This window comes from Empidonax traillii, unplaced genomic scaffold, assembly GCF_003031625.1.
Source record: "Empidonax traillii isolate 1590-97213 ecotype Southwest subspecies unplaced genomic scaffold, ASM303162v1 scaffold13:size3042203, whole genome shotgun sequence".
Taxonomy (NCBI): Eukaryota; Metazoa; Chordata; class Aves; order Passeriformes; family Tyrannidae; genus Empidonax; species Empidonax traillii.
This window is the reverse complement of record NW_020955206.1, coordinates 2,807,919-2,831,701: the sequence shown is the minus strand read 5'-3', so window position 1 is coordinate 2,831,701 and position 23,783 is coordinate 2,807,919. Positions and strand designations below refer to the sequence as shown.

The 23,783-nt window shown below is 43.8% G+C and overlaps 1 protein-coding gene across 2 annotated transcripts in view; it reads left to right on the top strand.

The window, feature by feature from the left end:
* Window positions 1-8,147: 8,147 nt before the first annotated feature.
* Window positions 8,148-23,783, top strand: part of CDH13 (cadherin 13) — a 423,595-nt gene continuing 407,959 nt past the window's right edge. The window contains exon 1 of one of the 2 annotated variants that reach the window (XM_027890897.1): window positions 8,148-8,354. In XM_027890897.1, coding sequence (XP_027746698.1) covers window positions 8,310-8,354 — 45 coding nt within the window. In that variant the 5' untranslated portion in view covers window positions 8,148-8,309. The remainder of the gene's footprint in view (window positions 8,355-23,783) is intronic. The other variant, XM_027890905.1, reaches the window with a different exon arrangement.

The window sequence follows — 23,783 nt, the reverse complement described above, 5'->3', positions numbered from 1 at the left end:
ATCTCAGCCTTGAAGATGTATCAGGCCCAATATGCTTTCTGGACACAGGAGGGCAGGAAGGATCCCCTGGTTTAGGTTGAGTTCTGTATGGATGTGCATTACTGAGGATCATTTCAATGTGCTCACTTGTAATTGTCTCCAGAAATACTTGAATACGCTGTTACAACAGCACGCTCAGCTAATTTAAAGGGAACTAATGACCTATTAAAGCTGAACCCAGCTGGTTTTAGCTGAGATGTTACTGTCTTAGGTCTAAAGTAATTGCACACTTGTATAGTACTACTTTTTATCCAACCTGATCACAGGCCTATTTAGGTTGATTAAAGTACCAGGTTATTTTCAGAGGTAAAAAACTCAAACAAACCAGTTTTCTGGTTATTTAAAGAACATTCAATTTTCAAGTGTTATTTTTTAGCCCCTGCATCACAAGGACTTTTTTTTTTTCTTAAGACATTTCTAGATCTGCAAAGACAAATTTTCTCTAAAGCTACATAATATCAGACAGCTTTGTCATAAATGGTTCGATAGGTGTAGAAAATTCCATGAGAAAGGGAAACCCAGCAAATTTCCCAATGCGATTCCTGCTTTTCAAGACGGAGAAAACTTATCATTGACGAGAATATCACCATTTTGAGCTGGCTGATCTGCCAAGGATAAGGAGATGTGTCCTAAAATCAATTTTTGGAGCCAAACATGTAAGACTAATCACTTTCTTTCCGTGTTTAACAGGTGCTGATACCAGAGGGAAAATACTAAGTAGCGTATGACACCCTGGAGAAGCATGGAAGATATTTATCTGCCTAAAAGCCATGACAGTTGCGTAGAGAAAAGGTGGTTAATGTAAATGGGGAAGAAAGGGTCTAGGGATGGAAATCTTGCTGCTGCTGCTGCAATCTGTGGCAATTTGAGGTCAGCAGGACAAGGATATCACTGAGCTCACCCTTAGCCTGGCCCTGTCACAGAGCTCAGGCTGCCCAACCTTAAAGGTCAGGTTGTAAATCATGGAATCACAGAATGGTTTGGGTTGGAAGGGATTATCTTGTTCCAACCCCCTGCCATGTGCAGGGACACCTTCCACCAGACCAGGCTGCTCAGATGTGTCTTTTCATTTTATGAAGGAGGTTTTGCTCAGGTCCCTTTCCCTACAATCATGTCCTCCTGCTGGAGCAGCTCCCTGATATCTGAGCCAGTTTTTAACCCAACATGGTTCAGTTGCTGCCTTGTTCAGGGCAAAACCAGTTGCAATTCCAATGGAGGGGCTTTGAAACCATATTCTTATGATAATGGCATGTGAAATACAGAGCTGCACTGGCCAGGGCAGGCACAGGAGCAGAAAATGAGACGAAAAAGAGCAGTGCCCCACTCTCCTAACACATCCAGTGCAAGCAGCTCTGCCCACAATCAGGGTTTAACAGCTCTGGGCCAATGTGTCAGCTCAAGTCCTGAGCACAGAGATATTCAAAGACTGACACAATCTCCCTCTCTCTCTCAACTATTTTATTCCCTCTAAAATATGCTTATGTATCTGCTGTTCCTCTGTGAAAAGATGAAAGATTAAGCTGGCTTGTGGCTGGGTAAGAATGGTGAGATGTTCCACCCATAAGTAAGCTGTACATTCATGGTAGAATATATTAAATGACCCTTATATCATAAGAAGGGATTTAAAAAAAAAATAAAAAAATCCATAACTGTGAGATTTAAGAGCATATCTCTCACATTTGAATTTCCTAGCTGATATTTGGTTGGGCTTTAGAAACTGTCACACAATAAAGCCATTAAAATTCTGTGGTTAATTTATTCCTGCAGTATTAACTTTCCCATTACTCATGATGAATATCTTGGGTTTGGATATGTCTTAGAAGAACCACTGACAGTGATAACTTGCTTTTTCTCCCATTTCTTGTGGAAATGTTATTTTTTTTTTTTTTTAATATATAAAAGAGTAACTTTTCTAATAAAATTGCACAGTGAATTTTAAAGAATGACTTTGAGTTAGCATCGTTGCTACCAAAATAGGGAATGATAAGCTCTTTTGTGCATTTGTTTGGTTAATTATTCTGATTTGTATTTCTGGGCAGAATTCAATATAACCGAGCCTTGGAAAATACAGATCCCATTGCCAAAACAAATTTTCTCACTCCTATATCCATTCATTTCCTAGACAATAGGTGAGGTCAGAAGGGAAACAAGGAGTCATACCCATAATACAGGCAAACCACTAATGAGCTGAGAATCATATTCTCCTCCAGCGAAGCTGTAATTGCTTCCAGAACACCTGTACTTAGGCCAGATACAATCATGTGTAGGGGAGAGGGCAAAGGAGCAATGGTGCTAAAACGAGGAGGGAGAGGCACATGTGGGGAATGGAAACAGATAGTCCAGCCGGTGACGAGTTGTTAAATTAAACTGCGCTTCAGCTCTGGGTTTGCACAACAACAGAGGAAGCTCCCGGGTCCCCCAGGAAGACCAACAGGTCCTTTCAATAGTCGGAAGGGGCAGGGATTGAGGCATTCAGCAATCAGGCCAATTTTTAGCTCTGTGTTTGACCACCTTTGCGATGTTAATCGGGTCCCTTTGCATCCTGAGCCTCAGGTTTCCTGCTCCTGCGGGAAGGTTTTGCTCTATCCCTCTGCTTCGGGGAGGACAAACGTGCCAGTGGGTGTGAGACACCTTCGTATGACTGAAAAGGGGGTAAATGGAGGGCCAGAATTCAAATACCTGTTCGTGGGGATGGGGGTGGCATTGCAAGTGAGTGAATTACTGGGAGTTTCGCAGTAGGGGAAAGCTCCCAGGACAAGCTCAGTTGCTGTGATTCAGCTGAAAGGCATGAGTTCATAACGGATACAGCAATATACCTGCACCATTCCAGAAAACAATTAGATGCTGGAGGTCACCTGAGGAGCAGGAGCTCTTTCCACAAAAGGGGTCAGTGGGAGAAAGAGAATTAAAGCAAACTCATTTCCATGAAGCACTCGTGGAACATTCAACCCACTGCATGCCCAAGGCTCATCTCATTCCTTCCCCAGCTGAGTGCAGATGAAGGTAGAATTAAGAAACAGTTTGCTTCTGGTCCAAGTAAGGTTTAGATAAGTAGCTGTACAGCACTGCAAATTGTTACTCCAGAATGCTTTACACTAGCTCAGTTTTAGAAGTTGAACATACATTTTGTTTATGCTTAAAGGGCTCAGGGGTGCAAAAAACATGCAAAAATAGGGTTTATTCCTTTAAGAACTGAAAAAAAAAATGGGTCTTGTGGCCATTATAACAAGGATTTTAATGATCATTATTATTGTTATTAGTTAGAGGGAAAAGGGTGTGATGGCCTCTTAAGGATTTTTCTGAAATGAAAGATTCCTGTTTGACTCACCAACTGTTTTTTAGTCCTCTTTTGGCAATGAAACACACCCTGTTTCTTTCCACTGAAGTATCAGTTAGTTCTAGTTGCCTGTGACTTGCCTGTTAGCAAGTATGAAAACAAAACCCTTTTACCATCCTAGAGCTTGGGCTGGAATGTAGGGGAACAGCAAACAAAGCATTCATCCAGTCCCACAGGTTTTAGAAAAAGCTGCACTAATGCCAAACTTTCTGTTGCCAGTAAGTCCTTCGTGTAAGAAATACTGGTAGGAGTGTGAGGTTATTATGGAGGCCTTGGGTTGGGTACCTAATGAAAAGCTGTGGGCTCAATTTCAAACTGCAAAGCCCTTTTTTTGGTGTTTTTTTGTGAATCTTTCTTAAAGAAACCTCAGCTGTACTAACATTGAGAATCCCTACCCAAACCTATTTTGGCAGAACTGCCAAGCAGAAGACCAGAGTGCCTGGAAAGACACTTCTTAACTCTTCCCTAAATCAGCTCCTTTGCAGCATCTAGAATATCTGACCCTCAGAATAAAACATTCTTGCAGCCAGTTGCTTCAAGTATTCCTGCTGGAGAACCTCAGACAGGGAGAGGGGATTTCAGTCCTGCTATGGATTCCAGCTCCAGCCAGGTGCATTTACTACAGCTTCTTATCCTTGGAAAGTGATGGTGGCTCTGCAGGTACAGCAAGAGGGTGATGTGCCAGACCTGGACATACCAGGTCAGGATTGATTTCTTCAGTTCTCCAGCCTTTCTTGGAGAGAACCCAGAAGGATTTCAGAAAGCCCCAACCAGCATGGATTTTGCTAATCACACAATATTCTGAGTTGGAAGTGACCCACAAGGATCAGTGAGTCCAACTCTTAAGTGAATGGCCTGTGCAGTGGTTGAACCCACAACCTTGGTGTTACTAGCACCATGTTCTAACAACAATGATGATGTCAAATCACTGAATCATTAAAGCTGGAAGAGATCTTCAAGATCATCTAGCCCAGACATAAACCCAGCAGCATCATAACCACCCTTAAAGCAATAAGTCGAGTGCAACATCCAGACACCTGTTGAACAGAAATATACTGCACCTAAACTTACTCTTTGCATTATTAGACTTGACTGAATTTCGGTTTCACTACACACTTGGCCCATCTGCCCTCAAAGAAATTCAGCTATACCTGTTCTTCAGGGGCAGATGCTGATCTGATGAGGATTGAGTTGGTTTAGACTGCATTATTCTCCCACTTCGGGGTGTGTTCTTTTTATGCCTTCTGTCCTAGAGGTGCTCCACTCAAGCTTACACGACCCCAGTTGCTGCCCAGAGCTAAAGCCTTTTTCCAGGCTTAAAGAAATGGCAGTCTGGTGAAGCAGCCAGGACTACATAGATTGCCAGTACAATGGCAGGGGAAATTAGTCCCTCTTTCTCTTGCATCCAGGTTTCCTATGTGATTCATTTTAATGGGAAATTAAACTTCCCTCGTTCTGATAGATTCACAGCAGCTGATCCTCAGCTTTTACAGAACAGTCAGGGCAAATCTTTTGAAGGTCAAAAGGCATTTCTGGCATCATACAGTCACTCCCTCATGTGCTAATAGATCTATCTGTGACAACAATTTATGTGTTGCAGGCCATTAATACTGTTCACATTGGTCTCAGCTCAGCACTGGCCTCTGCGGCCAGAGAACGTCACAGAGAGGGACTGAGCTGAGGTGTCAAGTTGTTCCGGATTTTATAAGTGAAAACGATGGCGTCTTGCATCTAAAAACTGCAGAGCATGTTACACCCATCAGTTAACATGGAATTGGATCAAGGAAAGGTCTTGGCAAGAGCTTTCTTTGCTCACAAACCAAGACCCTCTCAGTCGCTGCCTAAACTTACTACACGTTTTGCATCATCAAGGAAGAGAAACACAGCTTGCCCTAAAAGGGAAGGTCTAGACCCCTCCTCCAACTGTGCCCTAAATCTGAGACTGTTATTTGTGTTGTTGTTGGTCCATGACCCCACAACTTCACGTTTCATTTGTGCAGCAAAATTTCTTCATGAGGGGGATTGGAGAGAAACCACCCTCCATTACCTGCTTTCTGTCGGGATCCTCAGTGAGGTTTTGCAGAGTTTGAAACTCTTCCAGTCACCTGAGGCTGAGACAGACTGAGCAACCAACTATTAACTTCTAATTAATAACCTAACAGCTCTTCATTAATAAGCTAATTAGCACAGAAGACTCTGCTGCTGGCTCCAGAAGACATAGCTGGGCTGGGAGCCCACCTGCAAGGGGCCAAACCCTTCTCTTGAGCCCCAGGGGCTGATTACAGCAGCCACCCACCTGTCCCTCGTTAACTCCAGTAACCTCCACAGCACCCAAGGCTGGGATGAGCTGGGATTCACCTCAGGTGTGCCAAGCCAAGCAGGCCGTTTCCCAGGTGAGCGCCTGGGTGGGGGCAGCTGCCCTCAGGCTGGGGCGCCATTTTGTGCCGGGGTTTGGCAGCAGCCCGGGGAGGGTTAACCCCTGGGAACTGCTGATTACCCCTCCAGGATTGGTCAATCACCCCTCCAGGGATCATTAATTATCCCTTTCGGGGAGCAAACAAGAGTAGCTGTGAGTGGAGACCAAGGAAGGGGAACAGGCTTTGTGGAACTGGAGATACAAGGTTAGTTTGGTGTTTTTGTTTGTTTGTTTGTTTTCAAAAGCACTTTTTATTTTTTAAATCATTGTTAGAGGGCCATTGCTGTTTCTGGAGGCAAAGGGCTGTGGTATGTGGCTTCTTTTACTGTGAAGGCCCCTCACTGAGGCCGGTCGTGCCCTGTGCCTGGCTGTGCTGCCTGGCCCCTCACAGTGAGGGGGGACGCCATGGTGGCAGGGATGGCTGCGTTCCTTGTGCCTGTGGGAGCGTTGGGAACACCCCAAACTCCTTGTTTCCTTCTCTGCCCCTGAGGTGGGGTGGCCCCAATGGCCAGGCTGTGTCTTGTACAGAAATTATTCGCTCTTGTTGGCTCAAGCCTCGTGTTGCTGCGTGCGTTAGCTTGGAGTGAATCATCTACCCCATGACTTGGCTCTTATTTTTCAAAACGAGTCCCTTTCCTGTGGAACAGGATGCAGATATGCCTTTGTTTCTTTCAGCCACCACCTATTTCTGGTTGGTCTGGTAACTAGCTCAGCTGTTTGGCCCCTGTTTGTGGGGTTAAGAGAGTGTCCAAATTCCAGTGGCCCCATATGAAGGCTGTGCACGCTGTGGTACAGCTGGTGCTGTTTTCTGTGGGATATGACCTATAATCCCCCCACAGCCTGGTTTATAAACTTCCTAGGTGATCCTCTTGAGGCTGGGACTTACACTTGGTGGGAAGCTGGCTCCCTGAAGTGGCAATGGGAGGTGGTCACTTACTTATTTTTAATCATAAAGAGCTGTTAAATTTTTCTTTTTTATGCTGCTAAGTTGGCTTTCTGCCTTAAAAAAGGATGAAAAAGAAAGCAACCTACCTGCTTTATGGTTTTTTGTCTAAGTGGTGAACCTTTTGTGGTTATATGGAACATTATTATTGCTACTGGTAGTTCCTGCTGAGTTTTGTTCAGATTCTAATCCATCTTGAGAATTTATAGTCGTGTAATGGAGGCACTGGAACAGAGTTACTGCTGCATGTGAGGGCTTAAACTTGGAATGGCAGTGTTTTCCTTCAGTTTTGGTCCAGTGAGTAAGTAAAGGAGGGTGTAAGCTGTGAGCAGTAGACTAGCAGTGGTGTATCAAACAACATTATTCACAGCTGGAAGCTCCTGCTGATGCTGAGGAACTCAGGGTGGTTGGCAGCTCCTTTGAATGCTTCTCCCTTAGTATCTGCCTACCTGCCTTTCCTTCACCCCAGCTTTCTTCTCATCTCCACCAGCACAGCAGCCACCTGTAGTGGGGCAGAGCAGAAAGCGATGGCAGCTGGTTCTGCTGGATGAGCCAGCAAGGGAAAAACAGCAGTCCTGAGAGCTGGGGAGACTTCTAATCCTAAAAACAGGGGAAGGGTATGCCAAGTAACTCTGGGGACTGCCAGAAGACGACTCAAAAAAAGACTGGAGTGTTGGGATAATGGGGAGTGGCAAGAGAGGTGGAGTTGGAAATGCAGGCAGGGGAATGCATTCCTTATCTTTGGTCCATCTGCCTGTGTTGCTTGCTGGGTTGCAATGTAACCAATCTAGAGAGAGCAGGTCCTCGAGCCCTCAGGTCCCCTGTTTCAAACAGGAGAAGTTTTTGTCACTGAAGGGCGTGGCCCCTCGAAACTTTGTCCCACGTTCAAGTTCATTGAACGAAATGCCAGTTCTGCCATTACCTGGGCAGTTAATAAAATCTATTGCCTTAGGATGGATTTTTTTCTGCAGGCAGAATGGATCTGTCTTCATTATGATTTGTGAGATTGAGGGGAAAACACAAAGTATAATCTGTATTTCTACTGCACTGAAAAATTTCACTAGGTTCTCCTTTTAAGGCTTGGAAGTAGCCAAAACTGCAGAGGTCATTTTTTTGATTTATTGCAAACAAAGCATACCTTATTAACATTTTAATAAAGAGAAGCTCTTTGCAGTGGTGCTCAGAGTTGCTCTTATTTCTCTCTGTGCAATTCCATTTTCTCAAAGGGAAAATACCATCAAGATCTGCAAGGCAGGATGTGTTAGACTGAAACTAAACACACAAATACACCAAAGCAAAATGCTTTCTAAAGGTGCTGTGTTTGTGAGAGGTGCTTGCCCAATATGTGTGATGCAAAATGGGGATGCTTTGTGAAGAAATCATCCTTGTAAAGCCATTGGTTCTGGTCATCAGACTCTATCCAATGCTTTAGTGATGATGCTGCTGATCTATTTGGGAAGTTGGCTGGCTCTCAAGGCAGAGTCTCTTCTCAAAGGCTGTTTCACAGTGAAAATATGCTCAGTGCAGCCGAGTGCATGAATGAAAAAGCCTCTGGTACCTTCTAGTCTGGCAAAATGCAGCACAAAACTCAACTTACTCTGTCTTTTCTGCTGTCCCAGGTAAGAAATGTGTGTTTTTTCCTTGCTTTCTTTCATCTTTCTGCTTTTGTGCATTTGGATTTGAAAGTATTTGTGATTCAGGTCTGATTTCTGAGTAATTATACATTGCTTGAATTACTGTTTAAAGATGCAGGATCTCTGCTCTAAGCCAGTTGCTAGGAATGTAGAATCTCGTAGTTCCTTGATTTACAATTACAACCAATTTGCCGTGTGATATATAGCATTTTTCTGTTTCCCTTCAGGAAAGGTGGTGGGGGGAATCTTTCAAGTGTCTCGGTTGCAGCTGCAGCAGCGATATTTTCTGTCATATCAAATGCTGCAACTTTGATTTGCCTCTCTCCTCTGTGGCTTTTGCCGGCTAGAAGGCTGTTACAGGCAGCCTACGTTATTTATTGCCTTTTTTTTTATATATATAAAAAGAAGAGGAGGGGGGAATATGGAGGAAAAATAAAATCAGACCTTGCAAGAGGTTTCCCTTCCCCGTACTCTCCTGGTAGACGTGTAATACTCCGTTAGTGACTCGCTATGTAGCCTCTCTCTTATTAAATGTAACAGATCCCCCTCTGCCAGAAAGCAGAGGAAAAAACACCCAGCATTAAAAACACGGAGCTGCCGAAGCCCCGCTGCTGCTGCCTGTCAAAGCACGGCGGCTCGCTGGGCTCTGACTTCTCAACACCTCCCGGCTGCTCCTTTCCTCCTGCCGCTGTTAACAGGGCTCACTTTTTGGGAAGCTCAGAGGAGGTTTGGAAATCCTTTGTTGTCCAGCTTAAGTGCATCCTTCCTTCTTTTGTCTTAGGGGCTCTGTAAACTCTTGTGCTTAGTGATAGTGGTGCTGATATCCTGAGCGGGGATAAAAGTTAATTCCTTTTTGCCTCGCGAGCGGGTGGTTTTGTTAACCCTTAGGGGGTTGGTGGGTTTTGGAGTGTCAAACTAGCGCTTGGGACGCTGAGCCCGAGCCCTCGTGTCCGTGTAACTGCAGTCTCCAGCGGGCATTTGGTCTGCTGTTCCAAAATGGGATGATAAGGCGAAAAATGGTGAGGGATCATCACTGGGAGAGCTTTGTTGCCGAGAGGAGCCACACAGTGTGGAAGGAGGAGGCAGCAGGGTGAACTGCATGCTGTGGATCAGGGGTAGGGTGTTTAGGTCCTGGTTTAACCTGATAAAGAGTACACACATGACCGTGGGTGGCTGGAGTTATGGGACAGCAGGAGACTCGGTGACTGGGGATCTGCTGTGAGCAAGCACAAAGGCATTTGGGTGGGTTTGGGAGAACAGTCCTGCTCCAGGGAGTGGAACAAATGAAAGCAGCTGCTTTGGGCCATGGATATGGTGCAGAGCAGCGTGTGCTGGTGACACACACAGGGCTCCTTGCAGGGCCACTCTGCCTGCCTGGGCTGGGGCTCTGTGGCTCTGTCCCAGGGCTGCCCCGTGGGCAGCTTGCCAGCTCTGCTGGGACTGGCTGAACTGCTGCTCCTGGGAGGGCTGGGGAGACCCAGAGGGCTCCTGGGGAGGAGAAGTTGTCACAAGTGGGCAGGGATCCAGCCTGGGCAGGCAGCTGGGCTGGCAAAGCTGCCAGTGAGAAGCAAAGCTCAGGGAGCAGAGGGGCTGGGGGAGAGGGCACAGACAGTGCAAAGGTAACCTGTGGATGTACTGAACTGGTGCTCTCTCAGTTTGGCCTGAAGACCTCCCATCTGGTTTCCTTGGCTTTCTCTGTTTTTAGTGCAGTTTTTTTTTGGTACAGCTTCTCTAGCACACCACTGAATTAATCAGCTTGACTTTGGATTTTCTTCAGCGGCCCCTTGTAGTGAAAGCAATATGTGTGTGACAGAACAGGACAGTTTTTTAAGGCCTATTAAACATAGCTGCATTTTTTTAACACTAATATCTACTTAAAATTTGACAAGGTGCAGACACCTGATTGTGAGAGCAGCTGTGCAGTTTATTGATAACTTTCAACCATACTTCAGAGTTTCTTCCCTTGCGGGGCTGAGTTCTAATGTAATGCAGGGCTGAGCTTGTGGTGCTTCAGCACTGCTTTAAGTGCTTAAACTGCGCTCCACCTTCTTTATTAGCATATACAGCTCTATCTGGCAATGTCTCTACCTTGTGACTTAAAGCATCTCCAAGTTTACCTTATAGATCATGTCTAAGAGTTAATGAATTGGGGAATGAATCAGACTGTAATATGGAAGTATATATAATTCTGCCTTCAGGTATAGGCTGAGTATTGGCAGGTTAAAGCATGAGTTGAAGTTGATGGCATGTGAGGGAGAGAAATGAGAATTACTGAAAGGCTGCTTGGCTTTCCTCGTTGACACACCACACACCCAACTTTCATGTGACAGGAAAAGTAAACAGAAGAATGTGAGAAACAACATATTAAACAAATGCAGCCATCTGGCTCTGTAGTGGTTGTAACACAGTGGGGCATCTTTTTCTGCAGGTTTTCTTTTTCCCTCTCTTAGGAGTAGCAAGAATGTCTCATATAATGCAATGCTGGTGGAACCAGAAAGGCTCAATTTTGATAACGTTCTTTCTGAGCAGCAGCCATCTAGTAATGCCATACTCTCTGGGGAAGAAGACAGGAGCAAGTTAATGATAGCAAAATTTACAGTGTAGAAAAAAGTTTGAGGAAATTCTTATGTTAGTAAGAATATGGACTATAAGAGGTTCATTTTTTACCAGTAGATCATGTCTAAAATTAGTAGTTCTGGTTTTGTGTCGTCTTGGTCTGCATCTAATTCAACTGCACTTTTAAGTATGACATTTTCCTTTTGAGGCATTAAAAGGATGAGAAATCACTTTTTCATCTCAACAAAGCAGCCCATCAATTACGTTTGTAAAAACTGTGGTAGAGAAGGGCAACAAATTGTTTTTTTCCCTTTTGCAAAGATTTAGTCTACACTACTACTGCCAACTGTTTGTCCTTATTTCACCAGGACCTGGAAAACTGAACATTAGATGGAGTAGTAACTGAGGAAGATGTTTCAAGTAATCCTTTAGTTCAGACTCACCTTTAAAACTCCAAAACATAACTATAATATACAGCTTTATTGATCTGAAGCTGACAATAAAAACTAAATGTACTCTGGTAGCTTATGCAGTTCCCTGTACAGGGTACAGTAAGCAGTAAATACGTACTCTGATCTGAGAGACTTAAAAATCTGTGTGTTTTCTGTTTTTCCCAAAGGATATTTTCTAAAGCCTCTATGCAAAATGCTTGTTTTAAAACAAATTTTTCACAGCCTTTCTCTTGCATGTTACGTATCTCGTGCAGACAGACAAATCAAAGTAAAATTTGTAAATCTTACAAGAGGAGGAAACCCCCCTACATTTTTGATAGCTTTAACTGTCATGTTTCAGTGGGTTGCAACTAAGTCAACTGGAAAAATGTATAGATTTTTATGAGCTTGCCATTAAAATGAAGAGAGAAAATTAGTCCTGAAACTCTTTCCCCTGATGCAGAGCCCACACTGCTGCATTCCTGAGCTTTCAGTTTTTCAGCTTTCTCCAGAAGAGGGCTCCATGCACAGCTTGAAAGGCAGCGCCCAGGTACGGAGAGCAAGAGAAATTTATCAGCTGGAAGAGAAACAACTTGTTCACACCGAGTCTGTTGGCATAACGTTACAGACTACACTCAGGTTCTGACCAAGTATTTCCCTGTTCTATCACACTGATTGTTTTGTATAAGAGTCTTTATTTTTTGGGAGTTCTAGAGAAATTGCTTAAAAAATGTTAGAACAAAGTCAGTTGCCAATTACTCTCTGTACTATTATTTGTACTGAAAAGCATTTTGTGAGCAGGCTGACACTTGGTTCCCGCACTCTCAGGCCATTACTTTTGGTTATGTTGTCAAAAATGATCTTCCATTTGCACATCTCATTCAAAAGATGGTGTTTCCCAAAACACAGAGCCATTCCAGCAGTTGGACTGTGCTATTTCTCAAATATTACCCAGAGGGAAAGGCTGGCACCTGGTGAGCCAGTGTGACTTTTGGCAACAGCTCTACCCTGTAAAAATACCCTTCCATAGGACCTGACCACAGTCCTTACTGCTAAGCAAGGAGCTTTGTTATAGGAGACAAGTGGAAACTGGTCATGGAAATGCTCCTGGAGTTGTGGCATTACAGTGAAAACCCACTCTGTGCACCCCCTGAAACTCAGTCTTTCAATTTAAGATGTAAGTCAGGCATTATGTTGGGACCTGCTTTCTGTTTCTGATGATCAAAAATCGAGAAAGGTTGTCCTAGCCCATGTGATATTTGCGCTGTGATCCACTGGGAGTTATTGACTTGATTTTTAGTGACCTGAGAGCTAGGAAATTAATATTCCTCAAAGCTATCTCCACGGAGCAGTGCAATAGGAACTATTAGAACTACATAGGTGGCAATGGTGGTGCCTCTTCAAGGAGACATCAAGTTCTGCCTTTTCCTTTTCTTCCTGTTTGTTGCTGCATAAGTAGGCTCTTCCCATTCTATCAATATGTAAGAACAAGGTAAATAAGAGCTCTCAGTGTAAGACTCTTCCTGAATTGCTGCTGGAGTCACATCTCTGACCTTCAGCTGCTGGGTTGGACCAATGTGCTTCGTGTCAGGATTTTGGCCTCAAGTTTCAGAGTTCTTCTGTCAGCATAAGCCTTTAGGAAGGAGGAGGGGCTTCATCTGGGACTTGAAGCAGAAAGGTCAGGTTAGTGAGTTTAATTGTTTGGTGGAAATAATTTCTTGATTCCATCTTCGGTAGCTACAAGCACAAAATTCACTGATATTCCAACCAAAGCTTCATCTGTGCAGGCAATAAAACAAATCTACCATGTCCACTGGGGAGGAGAGACAGAATGAGAAGGATTCATCATCCTTAGGAGGCTAAGTGGGCTACAGCACTTCCCAGTTAACTCTGGATGATATTAGTGGGTTCTTGATGGTGGCCATATGGTTGCACTGTGCCCTGCCCTAATCAGCAGATGGATGGGACCAGCCCAGGTGGGAGGTTGGGATTGCTGCACAATAGTGGTATATACAAATCAGTAGGATATTAAATGCCAAAGAAGAGAGAAAAGTAAGACTTACTTAATTAACCACTGTTTCATTATTCAGAGGTCTTGGAAATTTGCCCTGTGCTTTATATTTGTGTGTGTGATGTGGACTGTGTTCTCTGTCAAATGGAAGAATCTAATTATTTGAAAGTCTTCCTGTTTTGTATGAGGGGAACTCATTCCGCTGCTATCTTATCCAATAGTCGACTGTTTTGCACCAACAGTTTTCTTGGCTAGAGAAAAAAGAAGGATTTTGAGATTTGGTTTGATGGAGCTGGTTAAAACAGTTTATGAACAGACTAAAATAAATGAGTTCTTCAGAGTGAGGTGAATCTTTTCAGCACACAGTGGTTATCAGTATCTCTAACCACTTGGAAAAGCTGATTAAGGTGTTTAAATAACTTTGATATCTATGAATATCCTTGTATGACTGTCTAATTTGGTGTTGCTATGAGCTTTGTTTTCAGAAAGCTGGACATCCCTTCAAGCTTTTGAAATATCTCAAAATTGGACACCCATATGCAGCTGTCAGAAATAAGCTGTTATTGCCTAAGGTTCCTTAGGCTCCATTTGATAAAGGTTCTACTCCTCAAACTATCATTAAAAAAAGCCCAACAAACACTAATAATAGCTATTTATTTCAGTCTCAAGTCTTTTGTTCTCTTGCTGTGAACAACTAATGCTTAATTCCTTATTAGTAATGGCAGTGTATGTATTTCTAAAAGCTAATATTTAATTCCCAAGGACTTTGCAGCCTGTGTGTAATGAAGAGCAAATAACTCTTGTGTGTATGAAGGCTGTGTTAACATTACAGACAGCAAGTGGGTTTCTAAAAGTTTGAAGATGTTCTTGGCTTCTGAGCAATCCTGGCAGATGGGCCTTGTGGAACTTGTGTGTAACCAGGGCTCAAAATGCTGAAAACCACAAGTTCTAGGCCATTAAGATGTCCCGGCGCTGTTATGTGGCTGTACACAAAGAAATCTGTGCACATACAACTTGAAAATGTGGGATAAGAGGCGCTCCTTTGCAAAATATCTGTACCTAGAAGCTCAGGTGACCTTTACTGAAGGTTCCTGTTGGTTCCCCCCTGTTCTCTCTTGAACTGTGAGAAGTGAGAGCTCCTTACCTGCTCTGAGGCAAGGCTGACAAACTTGGCTTTAAACACAGCTGAGGGAGTGCTGCTTCCATACTCCAGTGGCAGTGACACATCTGTGGCAGAGGCAGAAAGGGGATGAATAACTTCCATTGCTTCAAACCAATCCTCAAAACTGTTGACACACCGAGTTTTGCTGGAACTGTTGTGCAGCAAAAAATCCAAATGTTTTATGATGCACTTATCATGCTGATAAGTGGTTCATCAACTTTATAAAAACTTCATCTATTTCTTTTCATTTTCTTGGCATAACTTGGAATGTCTAGAAGGATTGCTGTGCAAATTTTCAATAAAGTCCTGGAGTCAAATGTAGGGTTTTTGAACCCATAAGTGTAAAATATGAGCTGGCAGCTGTCCATGGGGTCGCTGTATAAAGACAGAAGTTCTAAGCTGCTGTCAGTTCACCTGGATCCATTAGGGAGCTATCCCAGCACAGATTAGGAGTGTGATCCACAGCATATAATGATGATGAGAGGGATATCATGGAAAGTTGCCCCTTCCTTACCCTACTGTAGTTTTTCTTGATGCAAGATGGTTTTTGAAATGTCTAATTACGTTTTAACCATGAGTCAACTCTTGGTAACTGCTTGGGAACAGAGGAAACCCTGGCAAGAGCATTCCCAAGACCTTGCAAGGATTTTCCCCATAGACAAACTTGTTTGCTTTGTGTTCCTCTGCTACCAAATAAGGTGTATTTACACATTTCTCCAGAGACAGCCCTGCATTTCCCCTGAGGACCCACTTTTTATCAGACAACAAACAGCTATAGCAAAATGTGAGAGCTGAGCTAACACTGCTCTGTAGTTGACAAAGCAGGAAATCCAGAGCATCTGGTACTTAGCTCTTGAAGTGTAAGGAGCTGGAATTAGCCATTAGAATTGGATGGGCATATCCTTCCCCAATAAACACATTGTTTCAGAGCCCTGTCAGAGGAAGCTGAGCAACTCCAGCTATGTTATGCAGCAGGAATGGATATCTCAGCTGCAGGTTGGAGCTGTTCAGTGTGGTGAGATAAATTAAAAGGCATTCAGCTTGACCTTCTGCCAACATAAGGAAATGGCCTTCCAAGTGCCAGGAAGTCCTGGGCATTATCTACCATCCTTATTCAGGTGAAATGTGAAATGAAATCTTGTGGGTAAAGATAAATGAGAATGAAATTACAATAGAACAACACATAAATATCAGGTTTGGTTTCTGGGCGTTTGTATTAGCCTGCTACCCGAAGGCTGTGTTGTGCATCAGACAAAGTGGTTTTATTGTTGTCCAAAATGTTTGTTTTCATAATTCATGATCTGATTGAACTAACTGGACTCTGGACTCTATAAATCTTGGTTTATGAATATTGATATTCCTGTCAATTTACTGATTAAGTCACAGCTCTGACCTGAACCCTAAAGTAGTTAGGTGCATATTTGACCATCTCTCTTTAATGTAGAATCATAAAATGGTTTGGGTTGGAGGGGACCTTAAAGATCATCCAGCTCCAACCTCCCTGCCATGCACAGGGACACCTCCCACCAGAGCAGATTGCTCCAAGCCCCATTCAACCTGTCCTCGAACACTGTCTCAATCCATTCTCCTCCCAGCCTGCATTTGAGCTTTGGATTGTCCCAACCCACATGCAGGACCTTGCCCTTGTTGAACCGTGCATGGTAATATCCCTGTAGGAGCCATTGAGTGGGACAAAGCTGTAGGCATGGTCAGTAAAGCCTATCAGCAACGGGAAACACACCTTCTTATACCACATTCACTGCTCTTCAAGGCTCTGACATCTGCTCCTAGTTTTGGAATCATTTTCTTCTGAGGCTTTTTAACTGAAGGATCTCATTTCAAAATGATAAACAAGAATACAGTCTCCAGTTTTAAATGTCATCAAAACTTTTCCTTAATTGTTGATCCATGTATTTAGCTATAAGGATAGGGGTGTGACATTCCGTGCAGTGAGGGTGTTACTTATTGTAATCTGAGAAAAGAGCAGCTGATAAATTGTAATGCAGTGTGTTAACAGGAAGTAAGGTAAGGATGCTAGGAATAAATAGTTTTGTCTCTTGTGGAAATTGCTTCTGGTGCTGCTCATCTCATCTCGAGTTTTCTGTGTTTGCAGTGGCAAAGTGCTGTTGCTCACACTAATGTGGGAGCAGGTCTCCAGTGGCCGTGGATTGATTGCATTGCCCCGCTCGGTGTTATCCAAGTGAGGGATGGTTGATGTCAATGCCAGGTGCATTCCTACTGTGCACACACTGGAATGCTTACACTGCTCCTATTACTATGGTATCTGAGCACCCTGCACATGGTAATGAATTTATCCTTGCTTCCCTAAAATAACTGCTCAGTTACAAGAGGAACATTATTCTGAAATGGGAGACAGCCTCCAACATCTGCCTGTTTCAGTGACTTGAGGTCTGTTATCTCACTTGAGTAATGATGTCTGCTGCTGTCACTTTGGCTGCTGGTGTTGATTCAGTGGTGACACTTCATTGTATGCTGGAAAGATTAATTCTGATTGGGGGGAGCCCAGAATAAATCCAGTCTTCAGGCCAATCGGGAGCTGGTGTGTTCAGTATTACCTTAATAATGCAGCTCAACTTTCAAAAATATAATTAGTTATGATTTGCCAAAGAACGGCTTATCTCTGTACAGCCAGTTATTTGAGTAGAGAGGAAATTAAGAGAAAATATTTAGCTAATCATACCTGCACGGATTCTTTTAGGCAGAAGGAAGTGGAGTGTACTTGCTCATAACTGATGTTTACATGATGGCTGCTGGCAGAATGATCAGCTGGAGCAGAGGAGGAGGAGGAGGAGGCTGCCAGTGCTGTTTACACTCAGGGCATTTGAGACTTGGGGTAGAAGACAAGGCAATACAAAACTAACTATGCCTCCAGTGCTTGGGAAGGGGAGAGCTGTTGGATATTTCCGCTGCCACGTGAAACATAATCTCCGGTGGAATATTTCCCCCACCATCTGTTCACTGGCAGAGATTACTGTCTTCCTTCCTCCCCTCAGTTTGGAGGAGGGAGGGTACTAAAACTTGGGATCCTCTGGGAGGAGGTGAGCTGGTTCATGGCTCCTCTGCTCTGAAGCCCAGCTTCTGAAAATGTGATGCTGCTGACTTAAAGTGTCACTGTTCGTGAGATGCACCTAATGCTGGAATTCCTGGGAGGATTAGGGCACATGGATGGGCCACTTGTTACATTCCCAAAACATGAGAATCTGTAGACTTGTATGGGCTGTTGAAAACCAGTGTCTGACTTTATGGCACAGCTATCTCTTCCTGCGTGGATTTGTCTCTCTGAAATGAGGATTCAGTTTTCTTTCACTTGCTTCCCAAGAATACAATTTTCAAAGCTTTTGCTCCCTCGGGAATCAAAGGCACACAAGCACACAACTTGTTTCCTGCTGTGCACGGGAGCTAAACATTGATTATGGGTAGCTGAAGGAGGTTGGGTAAAACAAACTGACTTGGTTGTCTGCAATAGCTCATGTTGAACCTGAAGAAAATTGTTTCTACGACTTGTTCTTGACTTCTGATTTCTCCATGCTGTGTGTTTGTGGAGTCTAACTGGGATACGTAGGAATAAAAAGCCATCATGCACAGCATGAGTGGTTCTCCCTGCCTTACCTCCAGGCTGCCTAGAAGCATCAGCATTCCTGTAATTTCCTTGTTCAAATTACTTTTGCTCTTTTCTCTTCCATCTGCCTAAAATAATTCAGATAGTCTTAGTGCTTTTAGTTTTTTACCCTCAAACTTTCTTCCGGAACTCCTGGTGTTGGGGAAAGGGTGAATAATTTTTATTGCTCTGGCTTGCCTTCTCTTAGACTGGCTTCAGCAGGCACTGTTGTGAAGTCCTTTCCTGTTCTTGCAGTTTAGTTCTAGCTGCCTATGTGGAAAAGAGAATTTAATTTGTCTTGCCTGTTGATGGTGTTAAGTTGGTGATCTTTGGAGCCAGAAGTGCTGGGACAGTTATTCGGTAACAAACCCGCTGACACAGCCGCTGAATTTCTTGTCCCTTTCCTTGGCTGACTGAGGAACACAAGAAAAAAGAGCAAACCTTAAAGCCCAAAAAAAGCAAAACCGAGGGAAAAGAAAAACCAAAATGGTATTCATTGTGCTGTAACTTTTTGCAGCTGTCAGGATTTGGAAAGCAGCCTTTCATATTTGCGATACAGTTAACAGATGCATACAGGAATGGAGCAGCATCCAGCCTGATTCTTGCCTGATTTCCACATCTTCTTTTACACACAATCTTGCCTGATAGCTTGGGCTGACACCCATATCCAGAGCTCTTGCTCGTATCTGGATCTGAAGTTGTTGGCATCAGGAAATGCTAATACCCTTTCATACATATTTGTCTGTATCAGCATCTGGTTTCTGAGAGGCAGGAAATTTAATCCTTTGTAGAACTCCATGCCTGTTTCCAGCATTCATTAACTGTCCAACCGCAGAACTCTCCTCTCTCCTACATTTTATGTTTTGCTGGGACTTTGTTACCACTTGTTCTATGTGTTAATGGACAACATTTATCTCTATTGCTTGATGCTTTTGTGTTTGTGATCATTAGATCCATTCTTCTGATGCTTTGGGAAACTTATCACACAAATGAAAACAAAACTGAGGACATGCCTTTCTCTGATTGACTAGTTGGAATGGGAATGGAGAGAACAGAGGACTGACTGGGTGTGAGGAGTGAGGCCAAATCAACCTCCATGGCAGGAGAGCACACTGCAGCTTCTTCTGAAACTGTTTGCACGTCACTTCTTCAACTCTCAGAAAGTATTTTGTGTGTATCACAGAGGTGACTTGCCACATGTCCCTTGGGTAACACCAGCATGATTTTTAACTGCTGGCTGAGCATATCCCAGAGAAAATGGAGAGGTAGGAAAGGGCCAGAGAACCTCAGAGAGGGAGGCACCACTCTGTTATGGCTTCCTAGCAATGGATATGAAGTAAACCAGATATCAGAAAAAACTGGGCAATGTCTTGCAGAATGGGGCAACAGTTATGAGGGGTAAATGCTCCGAAGTTTTGTCTGATACTCTGTGAATCCCCCTCTCTTACCACTTTTCTAATGTATAACTTTAGACTTGTGTCCTTTCTCTCGTTTTCTGACAGCTCTCAGGGGCCAGCTGAAGAGCAAAGATTAAAGGGAAGCAAACCTGGTTTCAGGCACATTTGCAAGCTGGTTGTTAGTTTTCTGCAGGGGCCTTCCATGCTTAAAAAGGAAACAATCCTCCCCTGACAACTGAGCACACAATTCATGTACAATGGATCTGCTTCTGACACTGTATTTCTGGGGTGTTTGTGTGACTCGTGATTCATCTGGCAGTGCTTGAGTTCAAGCACTGATAAAGGCAACGCAGCAGAGTGCAAATGCATCTGACCTTTCAAAACACTGAATGGAAAACAAAAATAGAAAAATAGTTACTTGGCAGTTTTTCTTTGTATATGTGTAATGACTGAGAGCAAACTAGTGTTATTTCTGCCTTGGGAGCCCTGGTAACACAGACTTTTCATCCTGAGATCCACTGTTGTACCTGCTGTTTGCAGGACACTGTGTGAGTCGCCTTGACACTGGAGTAGAGGTACAAGCCAGCTTTGATTTTCACCAGTTCAGTGATTGGCCTGTAGTTTGTGCCTGCTACCTCCCAAAATCTTTGCTGTTTGATAAGCTGTTCTTGTATAATTGGCTGGACTTGGCTTAGTTGCCTGATAGGCAGGAGTCTGCATTTCAAGTGTAAATTTTCACTGCAAGTGTCGCTTTGAATCAACAGCACTGATACAGAAGGCTCAGGGACCTGTGGAAAGTTTCTGCCAAAATTCTCACTTCACTTGGATGCAACCACCTCATAGGAGTGCTGTGAGGAACTTTAAAAAGGCAGTAACTCTGTGGGTGCTCTGGGTACCCCTGTTCAGTCTGTGCTGCAGAGCTCAGTGTTGCTCGAACCCCCTCCTGGAAGGGCTGAGGATTTAAATAACAGTGAGGCTGAGTCAGGGCCGTGGCAGGCCTGGACACTGCCCCTCCCCATGGCATGACTGCTCCAGGGGAGTCTGTGCAGCCCTGAACAGAGCTCCAAAAATGATGGGAACTGAAGATCCTCCCTCCTTTTCCCCATAAAACTGTAGTTGATTTGTGAGCACATTCTTTTGCTTTACAAGCAGAGGAAGTACATGCAGTACATCTCTGCCAGCCTACCAGCTGGAGATATACAGGGTGTGCACAATTCTGTGCCAGGTTTTGGGGGTAGGAATAGGTTCGGAATGAGGTGATCAGGCTAAACTTTCATCTTCAGCCCCTTTGGGAAGGGAGGGAAGGCTGTGCAGCACCTGGGTAGGGCTCTGGTCTAGTATTGCTACAGCTGTTTTTGGTATTTCTAAAACTACTTGGCAGTAGCTGCACCAGAATTAGGATATTTTTTGGATCTGAAATTTGGATGTTTTTGGTTTCTTAGCTGCAAGTGATTTATTTGTACTACCCTGGTGCAGCAGAAGGAAACATTTCCCCTTTTCATTCCACTTTGTTATTCCTTAGTTCACTGCACAGTCACCTGCTGTGGCTTTATGAATTTCATTAACAACAAATCTAGAGTAATCAGGTTAAATAATAATCAGTTTGTCTTTGAATTTACCCCTTTTCCATGTATTTGTTGGGAAGGGATAAACTATCTGATCATCTTCCTTAGCACCTGTGAAGAAATCCCTCTGGTTTTATTCAGTGCTGTTTGCAAGGCCTCTTGCTGAAATGGGGCTGCTGGACTGTGAGGTTTGGATGCTGGTGGACCTGAAAAGACAGGGAGAAAAAGTGGAGTTGCAGTTTAATAAGTAGGGAGTATCCTTCAAGGAAGGGATTTCTTGGTGTTCTGTCTTATTTAGTCAGTTTTTGCTGTAAAATATGTAGTTAATCCCTGGATAAACAGCACTAGTGTATCAAACTTGTTGTCTTTTCCAGTTAGGGCTTTAACTGTTCCCTTAGAAGCTGTGCTCCTTTTTGCATGCTTTTTTGGACTGCCCTTCTGGCCCAAGACATCTTATTTGTGTAACAGCCCACATTTGGCTGGTCAAAAGTAGGGCAGGGAGCTTAAAGAACAGCTGTGGCTTTGAGTGTCCTTAAGTTGAGGAGGGTTTTGAGCTTTGGTCTTCCCCTTGCCCATCCAACTTGGTGGGGACTTTGTTCTTTTTTAAATTTAATTTCTCTGTTCAGACTGTGCTGCTTCGCTAAGAATCAGAATTATAAAGCAATGCCTTTTCCCACCAGCCATATGCATAAAACTGACCTTTGGCTTGAATGCCAAGTTAGGTGCCAACCTTGTCCCGTTACCAAATGTAACCCAAATCACACTGACAGGGCTTGCAGGGGGCTGTGGCTGGGGGGAGGTTGGCAGTGAATGTTTGTGTGAGTGCCCTGTTTCCATGTGGACACCCTCCCTTGAGCCCTGCCTTGCCTTGCTGTGCTTGGCTGATGTGCCTGGGTGTCAGAGCCCACCCTGGGCACCAGGGAATGGCTGCTGGTCCTGGTAGGGATAACTGCACTCACAGCTCTTGGAGCGTTGCTTCTCTCTGAACAGCCTCATCCTTCTCGAGCATCTTGATTTCAAGTGTCTGTTGAAGCACTGTAAACAGATTTCCTTCGGCTCTGCAGCGCTACATGCTGTGTTGCAATACATTCTGTCTACTTTAAAGCTGTTAGTGATTCATTAGTTTACTGTTCCAAAAAGCAATTCCAAAGGGATCACTCATCCCCCTGGAGCAGTGAAGGTATTTTCAAGCTGGCTACACAGTGCTATGGCAGTTTTTTTTGAGGCTTGCCTGGTTGCAATCATGTGGCAGCGATACTGCCAAAGGCTGCCAATTCAATGGAGGATTGCACACAGATTCCATGGGTGGGAACTTGCAATATTATTAGACATGGCTAAGAATAGTTCCTCTTGGCCTCATGAAATGTCAGAGTGGTCTTGTGAGTAACTGCAGTTTGCAAAGCTTTAACCTCTTGCTTGCCACCAAGAGTAGTCCCTGACATGTTCAGCACTGCATTGTACTTGTGATCCAGAAAGGAAGTGTATTGGAAATGAGGAGTCTTAATATAATCTGTGAATGGGCTAGTATCAAGATCTCAGAGTTGCAGCATCAGTTTGGTGATCCAGGACTATGCCCTGTGTATGTTCAATATCTGGAAAGAGGAACTTCTCCCATCTGGAGATTGCTGAGGTCCAATGAGCATCCTCTGCTTCAACCTCCCTGTCTGCAAGGGGCTTTGGAACCTGATAGTGCGAAAACTGCAGTGTGCTATTAAAAAATAAACTATATAATGTGAAGAAATAAGTCTGTTTTCTTCGAGAGGGGTCAGGTACTGTCTGACAGACTGTGCTGGAGTCAGATCTTGGGGGTTTCTGGAGTTTCTGTCTCCCAGACCAATTGCTCTAGAACTGGTCCTCTGGCAGGGAACAATAACTCTGACATGCAGAGAACTTCAAAAGGTTTCAATTGTTTTATGAACCAAGGGAAACTAATATATATATATATAATCTCTAAATGCTCTATGGAACTAAGTTAATACCCTTTCTTACACTAGCCATTTATTTCCTTTTGATGTCTGGTGCATCCAGCAAGGCACCAGCTGTATGTCTCCAGCTGCAGGATTTGCTGTAAGATCTTTATGGACTGTTAGAGGCCAGGCAAGAAGGGATTTTGACATGTTGGCTCCAGAGTAGCAGAAACTGATAAATAAAAAACCTACAAAAATAAGTTGTTAGTCAAAAGGTGCTAGCATTTAGAAGAGTGAGAAATTAAGCCATGAGATTTCGTTCCTTTTGGGCTGTAACTAAAAGCACAGCTCTGAGCAGATGAGCTGAGTTTCAAGAGATGCCACGCACTTGTGATTTGACTAAAGCTGGGGCATTTACCTCTTGCAAGTTAGAACTGCACGGGAATTGCATGAAGCCAAGCAATGGAGAGTAATGCAAATACAGGGACAGATGACCTGTATTCAGTGACTCTTCTCAGTTGCCTTTTACAACTGTTTATTTAAGTTGTAACCCCCTGGATGTGTCTTTCCAAGCAGAATGGCATCACTGTGGGCTGTGATGAATGGGACACAAGGAGGGGCCTCACTTTCTGTGTGCTGCTACAGGTCTAATTTTTATTATCCTGACTTCTGTGAGAAGTTTAATTATGATATCACTCAGGAGCAGGGGGAACTGAAGTGCAAAGCAAGAAGGTAGCTTGTGCAAAGCCCCATGAGAAGTCTTTAA